This window comes from Cnephaeus nilssonii, assembly GCF_951640355.1.
Source record: "Cnephaeus nilssonii genome assembly, chromosome: 6".
Taxonomy (NCBI): Eukaryota; Metazoa; Chordata; class Mammalia; order Chiroptera; family Vespertilionidae; genus Cnephaeus; species Cnephaeus nilssonii.
Genome location: NC_137077.1, coordinates 93,070,404 through 93,088,105, shown reverse-complemented (window position 1 = coordinate 93,088,105; position 17,702 = coordinate 93,070,404). Strand labels below are relative to the sequence as shown.

General features: G+C 47.1%; 1 protein-coding gene across 4 annotated transcripts in view; it reads left to right on the top strand.

Annotated features, from left to right (window-relative positions):
- SPATA13 (spermatogenesis associated 13) overlaps positions 1-17,702 on the top strand; it is a 366,978-nt gene that overhangs the window by 336,823 nt on the left and 12,453 nt on the right. For all 4 annotated transcript variants that reach the window (XM_079774094.1, XM_079774091.1, XM_079774093.1 and 1 more), the window contains 5 exons: positions 8,159-8,295; positions 9,583-9,762; positions 10,077-10,262; positions 11,765-11,944; positions 13,874-14,106. In XM_079774094.1, the coding sequence (XP_079630220.1) occupies positions 8,159-8,295; positions 9,583-9,762; positions 10,077-10,262; positions 11,765-11,944; positions 13,874-14,106 (916 nt within the window). The remainder of the gene's footprint in view (positions 1-8,158; positions 8,296-9,582; positions 9,763-10,076; positions 10,263-11,764; positions 11,945-13,873; positions 14,107-17,702) is intronic.

Genomic DNA, 17,702 nt, shown 5'->3' with positions numbered 1-17,702 from the left:
GCTGCCTATGGTTTCTTCTAGGATTTTTATAGTTTCACAACTTAAGGTCTTTTAGCCATTTTGAGTTTATTCTTGTGTATGGTGTAAGTTGGTGGTCTAGTTTCATTTTTTTATTTTTTGCATGTATCTGTCCAATTTTCCCAACACCATTTATTGAAGAGATTCTCTTGACTCCATTGTATGCTCTTGCCTCCTTTGTCAAATATTAATTGAGTGTAACGGCTTGAGTCAATTTCTGGGTTCTCTGTTCTGTTCCATTGATTTATATGCCTGTTCTTGTGCCAGTACCAGGCTGTTTTGTTTACGGTGGCTTTGTAGTATAACATGAAATCTGGTATTGTGATTTCTCCAACTTTTTTTTCTTTCTCAAAATTGCTGCAGCTGTTCGGGGTCTTTCACAGGGTCATTTGCAAAATGGCTTTTCCACACTGGTTTATTCAATACAAGTAATAATACAGGTGGTGAGGGTGCAGGGAAATTGGAACCCTGTGCACTGTTGGTGAGAGTATAGAATGGTGCAGCCATAATGGAAAACAGTGTGGGTATTTCTCCAAAAGTTGAAAATAGAATTACTATTTGATTCAGTACTCCCACTTCTGGATATATATCCAAAAGAATTCAAAGCAAGATCTTGAAGAGATGGGTGCACACCCATGTTCATAGCAGCATTATTCACAGTAATTAAGAGGTGGAAGCAGCACAGACGTCCATCAACAGATGAATGGATAAAGAAAACATGGTACATGCATACAATAGAATATCATTCCTTAAAAAAGAAGGAAATTCTGATACACTTGACCAAGGAAATTCTGATACATTTGACCATGTGGAAGCACCTTGAGTATATTAAGTGAAATAAGCCAGATACAAAAGGGATAAAGACTGTATGATTCTACTCATATGGAGTAACTAGTTAGCCAGATTTATAGAAAAAGAAAGGAGAAAGGTGTTTGCCAGGGAATGGGGACGAAGGAGGGAGAATTAGTGTTTAATGGGTATAAAGTTTCACTTCTAGAAATCTGTCATACAACAATGTGAATAACACTACAAACTGTATACTTAAAAATCGTTCAAATGGTTAATTTTAATGTTGTGGGTTTTTGTGTGTGTGTGTGTGTGTTTGTTTTTACCACAATAGAAAGAAGGAATGAAAAAAATTTACTCTTGTATTTTGAGAATATATTTTCCCTAATTTTGCTGAAGTACATTTTGAGAATTTATAGTAGCTCTACATCATGTAAAATTTCATTAAAGTCATCATTATTAACTCTGCTATAGTTGAAGATTTTGAAGCCATTGAAGTTAGTGGTTCTACATCCATGTGAAGAGTGACATGAGGCATGAGGAAGCGGTGAGCAGGCCTGTGGTTTGGGCCGTGGTGAAGGGGATTGCCCAGTGGAAGATTGGCACCCAGTGGGAGATAAAGATTGTTTAAGTAGGCTACAGAGGGCTTTGAAATACCAAAGAGGAATTTTGTCATGATGCAATGGATAACTGCTGTGTAGTTTCTTGTGAAAATGATGAAACCACTGTTTTATGAGGCTTACCTTGGAAGTAACGTGTAGGGTGGCTTAGGGTGGGGGCGGGGGCTGTGGAGACAGGAGGAGGGTTTTCTGCTAGAAGTTGGTAAGTCCTCAATGGGAGGCAGGGAGACCTGGGTGTGCATCCTGCCTCGGACCCAGCACTTGTGTAGCCCAGATAAATAAGCTCCTTGGAACCTCAGTTTCCCCGTCAGCAGTTTGCAGTTCAGTTGAAAAAGATTCATTGAGTGCCTTCTATATGTCAGGTATTATGCTCAGCGCCGGGGATGCAAGTATAAAAAGACTGCCCTTCCCTGGAGGAGGTTGTACTCTCAGAAAGGAAACCCACGTGAAGACAGTGAGTGTGGGGAATGAGAGCAAACTATGCGATGAGCACATAGTGTCCAAATGTAGCTCGGAGGCCCCTCCCAGCGAGACACCAGACACTGAAAAATCCAGCTCCGTAAAGTTCACTAAATTACAGGCAGGGTTTCAAGGAATTGTCAACGGAGAGGGGTCTATAAAGTTATGAAATAGTTAAGGCAGTGGTCGGCAAACTCATTAGTCAACAGAGCCAAATATCAACAGTACAACGATTGAAATTTCTTTTGAGAGCCAAATTTTTAAAATTTAAACTTCTTCTAACGCCACTTCTTCAAAATAGATTCGCCCAGGCCGTGGTATTTTGTGGAAGAGCCACACTCAAGGGGCCAAATAGCCGCATGTGGCTCGCGAGCCGCAGTTTGCCGACCACGGAGTTAAGGTCATGAAGGCAAAGGATACAACAGGAGTTGATGAGATCCTTGCAGACCCAGCTGGAGACAGGGATCAGGAGTAGAAAGAAAAGGTTAGTAAAAGGAGCAGAGGACCAGTGAATTTACTACTATCCACAATGCTGTAGAAGTGCTAGATTTGGGGAACTAAGCTCTTCTTAATATTTGTCTAGTTAGCTTTTGCCTTCTCAATAGTAGCAGAGTTAGTACTATATTAGAAGAGGCAGTGGCGCCCAGTGGGCAGGAGTTCGATGACGTGGGCTTGGAGTCTCTGCACATAGCCGTGTGGTATTGGGATTTCGGTCTACTTGTCTGTAAATGGAGAAACAAATAGTACCCTCCGCGGAGCAGAGTCATGAGGATTATATGAGCTTGAGTCATGCAAAAAGGCTTAAAACAATGAAATAGTCTTGCATTTCTTCAAAGTTTTTTTCAGTGCTTTTATATATCACTAGGAGCCCAGCGCGTGAAATCGCGCGGCCCCGCCCTGCCTTGACACCCCAACCTCGAACCTCTCCACACAGAGCTCCAGCGCGCCTGGCCCAGCCCCTGACCCCTCTGGCCTTCTCTGGCCGTTTTAAGCCCCGCCCTTAGTCCCTCGAGTTGCCTCGGGCTGGTCCCGCCTTCTCCGGGTACCTCCCCACTTCTGCTTGTCTCCGGAGTAACGCGGCGGCTCCGCCCCGTCATGGCGCCGGAGGAGAGCGTGGAAGCCTCCCGCCTGCTGTGCTGTGCTCCTTCCCCTGGCAGGTGGGCAGCGGGGCACTCTGAGAGCGAGCGAGCGGTGGGTGGCGAAGGACTGGTGAGGGGGGTGCTATGGGCTCTCACCCCCGCCCTCCCGCCACAGGATGGTCCTGCCTCCTCCAGGCACCTCCCTGCTTCCGCCCGGTCTCTGGAGCAACGCCGAGCACGCGCAGGCAGCCTCCCCGCAATCGGTCGTGACGTTACAGAGTAATGGACAATTTGCATATTCCTCTATTATTATATAGAATCATTTCATTTGTGGCTCACAACAAACAAATAACAATTAGTAATTGAGAATTTACAAATGACCCTGTGAATTTATTATCCACATTTGACAGGTTAAAAACCTGAGAAAGGAACTTGACAAAGGACTCAGACTACAAAAAAAAAAGTAAAAAGATTTTGTGCAACATGATTATTTGAAGCCAGGTTAATTTGACCACAAAGCGCTGCTATTAGTTCATATGCTGTTTTTCCATCTGGCCATCTATCCAATAAACACTTACTGTACTTGAGTGTGCCAGGCAGTGGTTTAGGCATTAGAAGTACAATTAAGAACAAAGCAGACAACCCTGGCCAGGTGGCTCAGTTGATGGGGACATCGTCCCATATACCCAAAGCACCAAAAGGTTGCAGGTTCGATTCCCAGTCAGGACACGTACCTAGGTTGAGGGTTTGATCCCTGTCAGGGTATGTGCAGGAGGCAGACAATCAATATTTCTTTTTCTCCCTTCCTCTCTAAAACAGTTAAAGCTTATCCTCTGGTGAAGATAAAAAGAAAGAAACAAACAAACAAAAAAACAAAGCAGACAAAAATCACTATCTTTATGTAGTTTACATTTAGTTGGGGGAGACAGATAATGAACACAATATATTAGATGGTGATCAATGCAATGGAGAAAAATAAACCAGGAAAGAGGAGTGGGTGGGGTTGAGAATTGCAGTTTTAAATGTGATGGTCAGGGAAGGACCTGCTGAGCGTTTGTATGCTTGGGAGAAGGTGTGGGTGCAGGGAATGGGAGGCCCTGACGGAGGCTGCCTGGTGTGTGAAGCAGGCACCATCAGGGCCAGAGCTGAGTGAGAGTGGTGGGAGATGTAGTGAATGATCCAACTTCTGAATGGATTAGCATGATCATTCTGGCTGCTTTGATGAGAATTAGGGTATGGGAACAGGGGCAGCAGCAGGGAGAACAGTAAGGCATTGCTGGGGTGACCCAACTTGAGGTGAATGAGGCTTGAGTAGTGGGAGAGTGGTGAGAAGTGGCTGGATTCTGGACACATTCTGAAGGGAGAGGCAGGATTTGCTGATGAGTTGGACCTGGGGTGTGAAAGGCAGAAGAAAAAGAATGACCTCTAAAGAGATAAAATTTAAACTTACTCCCATTTTACAGATGGGAAAAGTGAGGTTGGAAAAGGATAAGTGACTTGCCCAAGGTCATTTTGCTGGGAAGTTCATAAAGCTAGGATGATTTCCCAGGTATTCAGTCAGAATTCCATAGCCTTTCCCTTGTGCACATCGCATCTCTCCCACCCTGGGCCTCCTGCCCCACCAGCCTTCCCCGAGCACTTGGAACCCTCCAGTTTCTTCAGTGCTCAGCGGATTACTAATCTGTGTTGAAACATTCACTGTTGTAACCTTAGGAAGCACCTCAGCCTGAGCCATTTTTCTAAGTGTTTATAATAGCAACTCAGAGATCATTCAATATATGAAGTCCAAATCTGTTTCCAGAGAACTTTCTTCCAGTACCTCCTGTAAAGATTTAGCCTGTTTTTCAGTGGTGTCCTTTTTTCATTAAACTTGTAAATTGTGGATTTGTACATGATCACTGCTGGCTTTTATTCTCCTTTACGGATTATCACAGCAATAGCCAGAGCCAATGATAAGGAAGTCTCCTTAGGAAAACACTGTTCAGTGGGTCTCTGAGGGAGAAAGTGGCATTTTCAGGGCTTTGCTGTGGGTGAGAGGCCCAGAAGCCTTCATTTTTCTGAGCTTTACTTCTTTGGGCCAGCTGGAGCTGACATGTCATGAGGAGCCATGCCGTTGGAGCCAGGCTGTGTAGATCAGCGCTTGCTAAAGCTGGGGGTTCCTGCCACTCTGGGCCCCATACAGCCCAGCGGTTTATGTGTACCCTCCTCGCCCGGGATCATGGGGACATTTCTGTTGTCGACCAGCCTCAGTGTAGGATGATAGTCTGGGCAGCTGCTCCAAGGACTCCGGGTAGATAAGACTCAGCTTTAGTGTTATCTCCTCTGTGGTCTAAGACACACTTGTTTGTCTTCGAAAAACTTTATAATTTGCTTCTTCAACACCTTCTCCCGCCCTCACCCAAACACAACCAGGAAAGTGCACTAGACCAGGTGGCCCTGTGTTCTCTGCCGGCAAGACCCACCACAGCACAGGAGGTAGAAGGCACTGTGCCTTGTCCAGGCTCACACGCCCTTCTCAGACAGGGCGGCCTAAATTTCTCCCCAGAGAGAGAGAGAGAGAGAGAGAGAGAGACAGACACACACACACACACACACACACACACACACACACACAGCTGGCTCTGCTGCCCACCTGCCTGCAGTCCCCTCACCTGGCCCATTAGCAGTGCCGGGGGCCAGGTGCTGCCTCTCTCAGTGTGTCAGCAAGCAAGCTGGCGTCTAGAAGGCAGTGCCAGGTGTCTGGAGAGCTTTCATCTGCTTCTTGGCTTTGTGGTCAAGTTCAGGAACATTTGTTCACTGCAATTTCTTCCTCCCTGAGGCAGCTCACTTTCACTTTTACCTCTCAGACACAGGCCCTGGTCTTTCCTGAGTGAGACGGGCTGGGAGCAGGGAGGAGAGAGTGGGGTGCAGGAGGGTGCCAGGCACCATGTGGTCCGAGCCCAGCACCCTCCTGTCCTCCACCTCAGCTGCTTAGTCATCAGCACATCCCAAACTCACTGACTGCCCAATATCCAGACCGTCCTCACTGTAAACAGACCGCCGTTAGCCTAACTGGGACACAGACATGCGAATGGCAGGCTATGCTTCACCATGTAGGTGCTGCTGCAGAAGGAAGGACTGGGAGCAGCTCTGAAGGGGAGTGACTGCAGCTGGGGTGTGGGGTTTCCAGGTGCGGAGGAGCACCCCAGGCTGTGCGAAAGCACATGTAAGGCATGGGCCCTTGTGGAGACCTGGCTTGGGCGTTGCCAAGAAGTGTTCTGTCCAGAGCGTGAGCCCAGAGGCCGGGCACTAGGAAAGAGTGGGTCCAGCTTGTGGGCTGCACTGCCGTCTTCCTTCCCACCATTGCACTTAGTGTGCTACGCGTGTCTCTCGGCATCATCGTTTGTCCGGTCTGTTCCGTGAAGAAAACTTAACAATCCAGTGCTAAAAATACATTCATAGAGCTTGTTTTCACGTTTATTACCCTCCATGGTTGCAATTCTTTTTCAATTTGCTGTAAGAATTCCAGTAAGCATTCTAGTAAGAATTCTAGTCTCTGTTTACAAAGCGTATTGCTTTTAAAAAGTTGTTCACGATAGCATAGCTGAAGTGATGGGGAAGGAGGAAAGCTGTGAGGGCCTGGGATGCAGAGCACGGGGCATGGGCAGGGGCTGGCCGCGCGTGCAGAGCACCTGAAATGTGGCCGGTCCAGATGGGCTGGGCTGGGCTGCAAATGTAAAATGCCCATCAAATTTTGAAGGCTTAGTACAAAATAAATAATAGAAAAGATGCCATTAAAAACAAGAAAGTTGTTCTGCCCTGGCCCATGTAGCTCAGTTGGTTGGAGCATCATCCCATATACTGAAAAGTCACAGGTTGGACTCCCAGTCAGGGCACGTACTATATTGTGGGTTTGATCCCCTGTGAGGTGCCTACGTGAGGCAGCCGGTTGATGTTTCTCTCCCTTCCTCTCTCTCTTAAATCAATAAGAACATACCCTCGGGTGAGGATTTTAAAAATAATTATTTTTAAAGAAAGTTGTTCTGCTTAGAAAGTAGTCCCCGTTATTAGAAATTCAGAATCGTAAGTCCTTGATGAAAACAAGGGCAGACAGCTCCCTCCCACTGCTCAACCTGCCCACCGTGTTCTGAGTTTTATTTCCCTTGGCCATTTCGGATCCGGCCTCTGCCCCACCAGCCCTGCTCCTGCCACGCTTGCTGCCATCACCACAATAACTCTCTTTAGTGAATTTGCTAGGAGCTTGACACACATAATCTCACTTGATTCTCTTAAAAAGAAAGAAAATACTTTTTACAACAGAATGTAAAGCTCAGAGAGATTAAATTGCTTGGTTAGGGCCGCCTGCCTGCAGAGGGGCAGGGCCAGAGTTCAAACCCGGCCCTGTGACTCTAAACCTGTCACTCCCACACTCAGCCTGAAAGAGCAGCCCGTGGCCAGCACTGGCTCTCACAGCCCCGACAGGCAGTGTGCTCCCAGCTTGCTCTTCCAGGCTCGTCTCTCGTTAGATGTGCTGCTGTTGCATCGGATCTGGCCACGTTTCGTTCCATGAAACCTTTCCTGTCCTCTTCACCAGGATGTTCTGTTATTATTTAAATTCCCTTTGCTTGATGACAGGTTAGCCTTGGCCAGAATAGGCCACTGTCCCAAGAAAGAAAATCTGAATACCGAGGTGGTTAATCTAAAACATTATACCCATCGTTAAAAGGTCTTTCTCTTTTTTTGGTAAATTCCCGATTCTGATAGTGTGAGTTCCCATGTGAAAAACTAGTAAAAATGGCTACATGTTTTCACTTAATGATACTACTGGGACCATTCGATTTTAGTGGTGCTACTGCCTTACAGGTAAAAAATGGAAACAAAATGCTTTTTAAAAAAATGATTATATTTTTTATTTCTTTTACTTCTCAAGCTTTATCAACATGTTGCTTAGAAACACTATATTTCCAGCACAAATTTCCAACTAAATCACACCTAGTTCACGCAGTATCCTAGCTCATGAAATAACACTATGTTAACATTGGCAATGCTCTCTGAATTGTTCCCCTTCCTACCTAATGTGTCGCTTAAACCCAGCCCTTTTTAGCATCAACTGCTACTTCTGGATTAAATAGATCAGTAGAAAGTTTCTAATGATTTTGTCATTTAAAAATGTTTGTTAGCTGTGTCTTTTAAACCATGCCATCACTTTTTTTTAAGTTTCTTCAGATGGCGGTACTGAGTCCTGTGCCTTAGTGGACGACAACGGCAGCGAGGAGGACTACAGCTATGAAGACCTCTGTCAGGCCAACCCCAGATACCTGCAGCCAGGCGGGGAGCAGCTGGCCATCAACGAGGTACTGGGATCCCACACGTGACCAGTGGTGGACACCCGATACCAGGGCCAGCATCACTTCAGACTTTGCTCTCTGATTATTTTTTTTAATATATATTTTATTGATTTTTTTTTTTTATAGAGAGGACAGGAGAGGGATAGAGAGTTAGAAACATCAATGAGAGAGAAACATCAATCAGCTACCTCCTGCACACCCCCTACAGGGGATGTGCCCGCAACCAAGGTACATGCCCTTGACCGGAATCGAACCTGGGACCCTTTAGTCCGCAGGCTGACTCTCTATCCACTGAGCCAAACCGGTTAGGGCTGATTATTTCTTATTGCATGTTCTAAAACCTAGAACTTTGACTAGACAAACAGTTTCTGGCATTTTCAAGGACAATTTATGTGATGAAGTTCCTCCCTTCATGTGATAAGAGCAGCAGTCATTAGCTTGGGCGGCCGTTCATTCTGACAAGCTCTCCCTTTATCATAAATCTCACAGCCTATCTAAGAGGTAAATGTTACAGTTACCGTCCATATTGTAATAAACACTCTGAAAGTAAGAGGCTAAATTACTTGCTGGTAAATGGCAGAGCTGGCATGAGCCACATATTTCTCTCTGCACTTTCTACCAGTCTGCATCTTCAGCCTTTTTCACAGCAGTCGTTCTAGAAGGCACCGCTAGCTTTGGAGTTATTGGCGCCTCCGTGAGCAGGCGGTGAGGGTGCCCGGGAGCCAAGCGGACGCCGTCCTCTGCGCCTGCACTGGACTCACAGGAGCTGTGCCTGTTCTTCCCTTTCATTGTGAGCTGTAGACGGAGAGCGTTCTGTGTTCTCTTTGGCTGCAGTAAACTATAAAGCGTTTTCAAATTGAGAGTGAAGTGTGAATGCTGAGTTCTGAGTGAAGCTGAGGGTCTTGCCGTTAAGCTCCGTGCGTGACCTTCGGAGGCTCCGCTTGGTGACATCTTGCTTGGCAGCTCAGAAAGCATTTCTCCGTGTATATTCGAGATATTCAGATTTGTTAGTTAACTGATCTACAGATAAGTGAGCTATTTATACTTTTTTTAAAAAAGTGGATTTGGGCTTTAAGATCATGTGAGAGAGGCTCACCTAATTCTCTTTTCCCTAATATGTTTTTCTTTGTTCATTTTGTGTAACAATCAGTAAGTACTGACCCAAAGCCGTTGTCGTATACAAATGAGAACTAGGAGATGTGCATCTCACCCTGAGACATCACACAGACCCCCGCCCGCCCATTCTGCCCACCTGACTTTCACACTAAGCACGCCTGCGTGTCTCCTTTTCAGCTGATCAGTGATGGCAGTGTGGTCTGTGCAGAAGCCCTGTGGGACCACGTGACCATGGATGACCAGGAACTGGGCTTCAAGGCAGGCGATGTCATCCAGGTTCTGGAAGCCTCTAACAAGGACTGGTGGTGGGGCCGGAGCGAGGAGAAGGAAGCCTGGTTCCCGGCAAGCTTTGTCAGGGTAGGTGTGGGCCCTCTCACCCCTCACACCTGTCTCTGGGGAGCGGCAGGTAGAATGGTCCAGGCCAAACTCACTCTTTGTACAGATTCAGTTTTTTATAATTGTTTCAATCAAACCTAGAAATTCAACTGGGTCAAAGGAAAACTTTTAACCAAGGTAACTAGTTGCTTGGCACTGCTGCTGTGTTTTGAGCCACTGGCACCATGCGGCTCTGCCAAGTACTTAAGACAGGTGAGGGTCAGAAACCATGGGGGACCCCTGCCTGTGCCGGTGCCACCTCTCCCAACCACCCCGTCCCTGTGTGTGCACTGCAGTTGCGTGTCAATCAGGAAGAGCTGTCGGAGAATTCCAGCAGCACGCAGGGCGAGGAGCAGCAGGAGGATGCTGGCAAGACCCGCCACAAACACGCTGAGAGCAAGCAGCAGATGCGGACCAACGTCATCCAGGAGATCATGAACACCGAGCGGGTGTACATCAAGCACCTCAAGGACATCTGTGAGGTAGGGCGCCAGACATGTGGCCTCACTGAGGTGGTCACATGACTATGATATGCCCGCCTGGCTCTCTTCTGTTCCCAGTCACACCCTCCTATGCCTCTGGCTCCTGAACACACTGCTCACTCATTACATACGCGTCTACCTCGGTGAGCATCAGTGGTGAGCGCCATGGCCACCCGCCCGGCTGTTGCAGCCAGGTCTCTTTTGGGGCCCTACGCCACGGTCTCTTTCAGCACCGAACCCTGAGACTGTTCAGAGCTAGTGCCTGTCAGAGAAGGCAACACCTGTCAGTGAACCCCACTTAACTTGACAAAGATTCAAAGGTTTGGCGTTGTACAGCCCACTGCCTCTAACACTGTCTCACAGGTGAGATGCTGAGTCATTTAGATGTAGAAAAGCAAACAAAACACTAGTGATAGCCAAAGCTATATTCCACAGCATCATGATAGTTCTGCTGCGAGATACATTTTATTCCTCCCGTGGCATGGTTTGTTTTTGTGGGTTTTGTGTGAGCATTATACCAGACTGTCCTGCTGCGAGTGCTGCCACTGCACTCTTAATTCAGCTGGCACGTTCATCCCTGAAGACAGGCTGAAGTGAGACAGCCGCACATCTGTAACTGGACTAACTGGCCAGATGCAGATGTACCAATGTTTTGTTTGTGCCGCCCTGTTCAGTAGGGATTCATGGCTAAGGGAGTTTCTTTAAAGTGACATTCTATGAAGATGAAAGTAATTGCTAATAATTGTTGAGCATTGACTATGTGCCACCCCTCTCTACCTGGGTTAACTCATTTTACTCTCACAACACTCTCACTCGGTCTTAGCCCGTGTACAGGTGAGGAAACTGGGGCGTGGAAAAGTTAAGTGGTGGGGTTGGGATTTAAACCAGGCAGTCTGCCCAGAGCCTGTACCCTGAACCTTTACATTGTATTTCTGTTAAAATTCATTCCAACTAGTCCATGGTGGGATTTTACCATAGAGTCAGTCTAGCCTATAATTACATGATGTTAATTTGGGAATAATTATTACATATATTTATGGCCTTTCCTTCCTACCTCACTAACTCCTTACCTAAGCCATAGTACAAACAGGGTGCATAATTAGTAGTTTCTAACAAGTCTTCCTGGCTGTGAAATAGAATCAGCAATAGGAGAATGATTTTCTGAAGAGTTTAGAAAAAATATAACAAGGCCAATTTTTGAGCTAGTATTTGAAACCGAGCAACTTGTTTCATGAATATAATGTAGAAACTATATATGGCTTCTTGAATGATAAATCCAGCCACATACATCTTTTCTCTTTCCTTTTGTTTTTAAAACATGGCACATTGTAGTCATGGAAGTAGGATTCTCCTAACAGAGACCCATAGATGTTAAAGTAATTTCCTGTAATTAAAATCTGCTCCAAAACAATGGCTTTGGATGCAAAATACTGTATTATTCAAAGAAATAATTTCTATGAATTTCCAAATTCGTTTTTAAAAGCGTATGTTCCCTTTTGCAGGGCTATATTCGACAGTGTCGCAAGCACACGGGAATGTTCACTGTTGCACAGCTAGCCACCATTTTTGGAAACATTGAAGATATTTATAAATTCCAAAGGAAGTTCCTGAAAGACCTTGAGAAACAGTACAATAAAGAGGAGCCTCATTTAAGTGAAATAGGATCCTGCTTTCTTCAACATGTATGTCACCTGTTACTTCTTTATTAATAACATCTGGTTAAATAATTTTGCAGTGTTTCTTCATTAAAAATAGGAGTCCTTTTTGTTTCTTTGTTTGCTAGATTAATGTCCCATAGAATGGAGATGTCACTTGTAAAGTAAGTTGATTAGTTTATATGGTTAATCTTTAGCTAAATATACTAAGTCCATTTTTTTTAAGATCTTCCCACTTTTATGCAATGTGGTTTAATTTTTAATAAGACCTGTTAATTGTCTATTATATGTTAAGCACTGTTTTCAGGATCTTCTTGTATTAGCCCCTGTACTGCTGTGAGGGAGGTATATTATTGTCCTCGTTATACAGATGAGGAATCTGAAGCCCATAGGGTAACTGACCCAGGGTCACACATTAGTAAGTGGCAGGTGGGAAGACAGACTGAGGCCTGTGGCTCTGGGACCCAGGCTTGTGACCAGTGTAAATGCTCAGGCCAGTCTTGTGATAATGGCACGAGCTGATCATATAACTGATGATTGACTGCCACTATTTAATACCAAAAGATTTCAGAGGAAGAAGATTCTGAATCAACAGCAATGACAACCACCACCACCTCCTTGCAGCACAGGCTGGGTGCGGGGCCAGTAGCTTCGTAGAGGCAGTGGTGTGGAGCAGGTCCCCCAGGTGGTTGCTTTCAAACAGCTGAAAACAATGCTGTGGGGGGAATGCACGTGGGAAGGTCGAGCCCATGAGAGCACTGGGCCTGTCTGGGACTTTGTAAAAGACGTTTGGCCAGAGTAGAAGGTCCATGGAGGTTAAGAGAAGCTTTGAGTCACGGAAGGGCAGGTTGCAGAGGCGGCAGCGCCCGAGCGGGACGAAGCCCCCGTGGGTGGATCTCGCCTGGAGGCAGGAGAGTTCAGCTGAGGAGCAGAGGGGTTGCTGCTTCTGGGCCTGGGCAAGGTGATGGCAGTGGAAACACAGACAGACTCATTGAGGACAAACTGACAAGACTGGTCATAGGTAACAAAGAAAGCAGCAGTCAGAACCACTCGCAGGGTTTTGAGTCTGAAAGAATTAGCAGGTGGGTTAGGAAAGCCTGCCTTGTAGGGCAGCAGGGGTTTGGTTGTGGGTGTTGAGTTGGAGCACGCCTGTGTATAAACGTTGGAGTGGAGATGGCCGGAAAGGAACCTGCTCTGGGCAGGTCGATGTTTGTGACTGTGGAGCCTGGCAGTGGTGAGGAGACACCTGGAGTGGGAAGCAGAGGCCCGAGAACCGAGCCAGCAAGCCTGCTCCCGGGAGTGTGCAGGGAGGGAGGGTGGAGGGGCGCCAAGTGGCTCTGCAGAGTCCGGGAGAAGGGCAGGCATCATGGAGAAGCAGGCAGGATGGCTGCAGCCTGGAAGTGACCCAGGGAGAAAGGAAGTGAGCGCAGGGCTTGCCTTGGAGGTGGGTGGGCAATGTGTGTGGGAGCCAAGTGGTGGGATATCGCAGTGAGAAGGCGGTAGCTTTGAATCCTCACCTCTTGGTCAAGGAGTTTAAAGGGAAAGTAAAGAGGATGAGGAGGGAGCTAGTTGGGCATAAGAATAACACCTTCTTCTCTTATATCTGAGCTGGGGTGAGGAGGGTGCCAGTAGAGGGCGCTGTTCTCTGGGGAAGCCCAGTGCACCTATGACTCACCGTATCAGGGTCTGTGGGAGGCTGCCTGGAAAGGGACCAGGGCTCTGAGTCCTAGAGCAGCCTCTCCCTGCACCCCCAAGAGATAAGAACCCTCTGGAGAGTCTGCAAATGGCCCCTTACCACAGAGAAGATTTGGGCTTCTTGCTCAGGTGGGAAAAACCCTGTAGAAGGACTTGGGGCACCCTCTCCCTCCTCCCAGGGATGCCCCCTCACACAGGCTTGTCCTTGTCTCAGCCCACAGCCCCCCATAGCCTGATGACGCTGTGCTTTCCCCTTCCCAGCAAGAGGGCTTCGCTATCTATTCCGAGTACTGTAACAACCACCCGGGGGCCTGCGCGGAGCTGTCCAGCCTTATGAAGCAGAGCAGGTACCGGCACTTCTTCGAGGCCTGCCGCCTGCTGCAGCAGATGATCGACATCGCCATTGACGGCTTCCTGCTCACACCCGTGCAGAAGATCTGCAAGTACCCCCTGCAGCTGGCCGAGCTGCTCAAGTACACCACGCAGGAGCACAGGTGAGAGAGGCCACCGGGCAACGCCCATCTCTCCACCACATGCTGAGGCCTTCAGCTCTCCCGAGCTACCCAGGATGGCAGTGACAGAGGGCTCAGGTGTCAGGCTTTTGTTACTTCTGAAATAGGGTTATGGAGGCCCAGAATATCCATTCCTAGAGATATCAAAAAATAGCCCTGTCTGGTGTGGCTTAGTTAGTCAAGCACCGTCCCTTACACCAAAAGGTCACCAGTTCAATTCCCAGTCAGGGTACAAGCCCAGGTTGTGGGCTAAGTCTCCAGTAGGGTGTGTGCAGGCGGTAGCTATTGATGTTTCTCTCTTTTTCTTTCCCTCTCCCTTCATCTCTCTCTCTAAAATCAATAAAAACATTTTTTTAAAAAAAAGATATATATATATAGTTTATGGTTTTAACAGTCTACAAATAAATAAATAAACAAATAAATAAATAAATAAGATTTGGGCCCTGGCTGGGTAGTTCAGTTGGTTAGAGCATTGTCCCAATATGTCAGGGTTGCAGGTTCAATCCCCAGTCAGGACACACAAGAATCAACCAATGAATGTATAAATAAGTAGAACAACAAATCGTTGTTTCTCTCTTTCTCTCTCTCTCTCTCCTTCCCTCTCCCCTACCCCTCCCCACCTGCTTCCGCTCTCTCTAAATCAATCCTACCTAATAAAAGGGAAGTGTGCAAATAACTATTACTCCGCTACGCCCACAATTGGGCCGGCGGCAGGCTGGGGGCGGGACTTGGGGTGGCCAATTGGGCTGACAGGATGAGCGGAGAGCGGGGACTCACGAGTCCCCACCCCCCGTTCCTCCCGCAGGCCCCAACGGCCGGCACTGCGGGAGGACCGATGCAGCCCACAGAAGGCGCCGGTGGTGGAACTCGGGGTGGCTGATTGCGTGGCTGCCAGCACCAGTTTTCTGCCAGCAGCAGTTTTCCTCTGGCCACCCGCCGATCGGAGCGCCTCCCGATCGGAGTTCCTCTCGGGGTGGCCGATCGCGCTGGCGGGAGGCGCTCTGATCGGTGGGTGGCCAGAGGAAAACTGCTGCTGGCGGAAAACTGGTGCCAGCAGCCAGGTGAAGGAAGGTCTATTGCACGAAACTTCGTGCAACGGGCTTCTAGTTTTTAATAAAATAATATTTCTTATACTGTATTCTGTGCACATGGGGATTTTTGTTGTGTTGATGGTCCTATCATTGGCATATATTTTATAAATACTCTTTTGTAGCTATTCAGTCATTAATAAAGACAATTTTTAAAAAGAAATAGACCACGCCGAAGCCGGTTTGGCTCAGTGGATAGAGCGTCAGCCTGCGGACTGAAAGGTCCCAGGTTCGATTCCAGTCAAGGGGACGTACGTTGGTTGCGGGCACATCCCCAGTAGGGGGCGTGCAGGAGGCAGCTGATCAATGTTTCTCTCTCATTGATGTTTCTAGCTCTCTATCCCTCTCCCTTCCTCTCTGTAAAAAAATCAATAAAATATATATTAAAAAAAAAAAGAAATAGACCAATTGAATACAGTGTAAGAAATATTTCTTTTCTCTCCTGTACTACTTTAGTTGCTTCCCATTAACTCACCCTTAGAGCAGTGTTATTTACTGCCAACAAAATGTTATTCTGTAGAAGGGGTGAGGACATAGAAAATTTTGAGCTATAAAAAATAGGGAATCTCAAGGCCTAGGGTAGCGTGTGGAGTCCACTTGGGAGGCACATTTCACAGAGATCCTGGTTGGCTCTCGGCCCTTTCTGGCCCAGTCCTGGTGCCTGCTCTGTCTCCAGATTCCTTCCACCCCATTTCCTCTCCCAGCACAGGGTTTCACGTGATTGGCTGCCTGCACTCTCCATCTTCCCTTAGGGCTTACTTTGTGCCTAAGCTCTGGGGGAGCCAAAAGTTCTCCATTGCTTACTTAATAGCAACTCAACATTTTCCTGCATGCACAGAGTAAGGTGTAATCTTGCTGTGCTTATGTGTACGATGTCACCCATTCGGTAGTGGAATGGGCACATCCATTTTCCATGACCATGTCACCACAGCAACACCCGCCTGGCCTGTTTGGTGCCTTTAGGTGGCAGCAGTTGGGTCATTGCTTATGTTCTCACCAGGGCAGAACTGAAATGCCAGTGGGGACACAACCATTGCAGACAGGGTTTTAGGATACAGCTTACTGCTCCAGACCAGAGTCAAACCTGCCCGTGACACCTGTGTCACCGGCCCACAGCTCTCACTGCACCCGCAGCCCTGGAGAGGACAACCTGGAAGGATTTTAGTGGGAAAGGATGGTGAGGAAATCTGCTGGAGCAAACCACAACTGTTTTGGGTTTTAACAACTATTGTTCGGAAGCAATCACATTCTCCAGGGCAGTGCCTGGCCCTGCAGGGTACCCAGAATAGATCATTCTTTGCCCACTCTGCCACTGGTCACTGAACAATTAATCCTAGATATGAGTATTTAAAGAGTTAGGACTACCAAACTAAGAGAAGGGAGTTTATTGAAAGAGCTATGCATTTTTTTTTTTTTTTTTGTGGAAAAGTTTGGAAAGAAAATAAAATCAACAGAATTACAAATTTGAAGAAAATTTTTAAAAAGAATAAAAATGCATCATGATGAGAAACTAATAAATAAGAAGCAAAGACATATTGAAAGACCCAGGCAAGCAGATTAGATTCCAAGATGGGAAAGCTGTGGCCAGTTCACACATCACCTTTTAGCAGTTAATGTTTACTATAAGGAAATTGCACATTAGGTCTGTTTTGTTTTGTTTTTCTTAATCATTTTAAAGGAAATTACATAAAGCCCATTTCTTTGTCTTAAGAGAAACAAAACAAAAAAAATTTTTTTTTAAATTACACTGTTTTTTGTTGTTGCTTTTTTAATTGTATATATAAAATAAAAGGAAAACTTGCAGAAGAAAACAATTATCTTGCCGCTTTCTTCCTTGCTGAAGAGCTCTCTGGGCGCTGTGCTCCAGGATTTTGGCAGCCCCTTGAATCATTTTTCTTGTTCCTCTGCTCTGCTGTGTGAATCGCCTGTCTGAGACAGCAGGTCTGCCTTCTGGGCCGATGGCCAGAGACTTCCTGGGAGCTGCATTTCCTGGTGTTTGTAAATAAACAATAGAACCTGCTTCCAAGGCTTTTTTCTGGGCTTTGCAGGAGGACTCTAATTCCGTCCGACTGAGTCCATAGGCTCTGTCTGCCCTGTAAGACACGGGAAAGTGCTAGAAAGTAAAAAATTCAGCTCATCCACTGGACAATTGATTTACATATCCCCAAGTTATTAATGCTGAGCAAAACTTGGATGTGAAAGTTTCCAATAGCGGACATCTCTTAGCCTGTGTGCGGATTAGAACTCCAGTTTTAGTTCTTTTATTACCTACCAGGGGCCCGTTTTGCAGGAAGATTCCTGCAAGACTTCCGGCGGGCTTCCTTCCCGCCACCGCCATCTCTCCCGTCCCCCGCCCCACCGCCCCCGCGGCCACCGCCACCTCCATGCGTGCCACTACAGCTGCTGCGCGACCCGCCTGCGCGCCCCGACCGGCACCTGCCGCCACCGCCCGCCGCTGCCCACCTCTGCGGCCGCACACGCCGCCCCCGC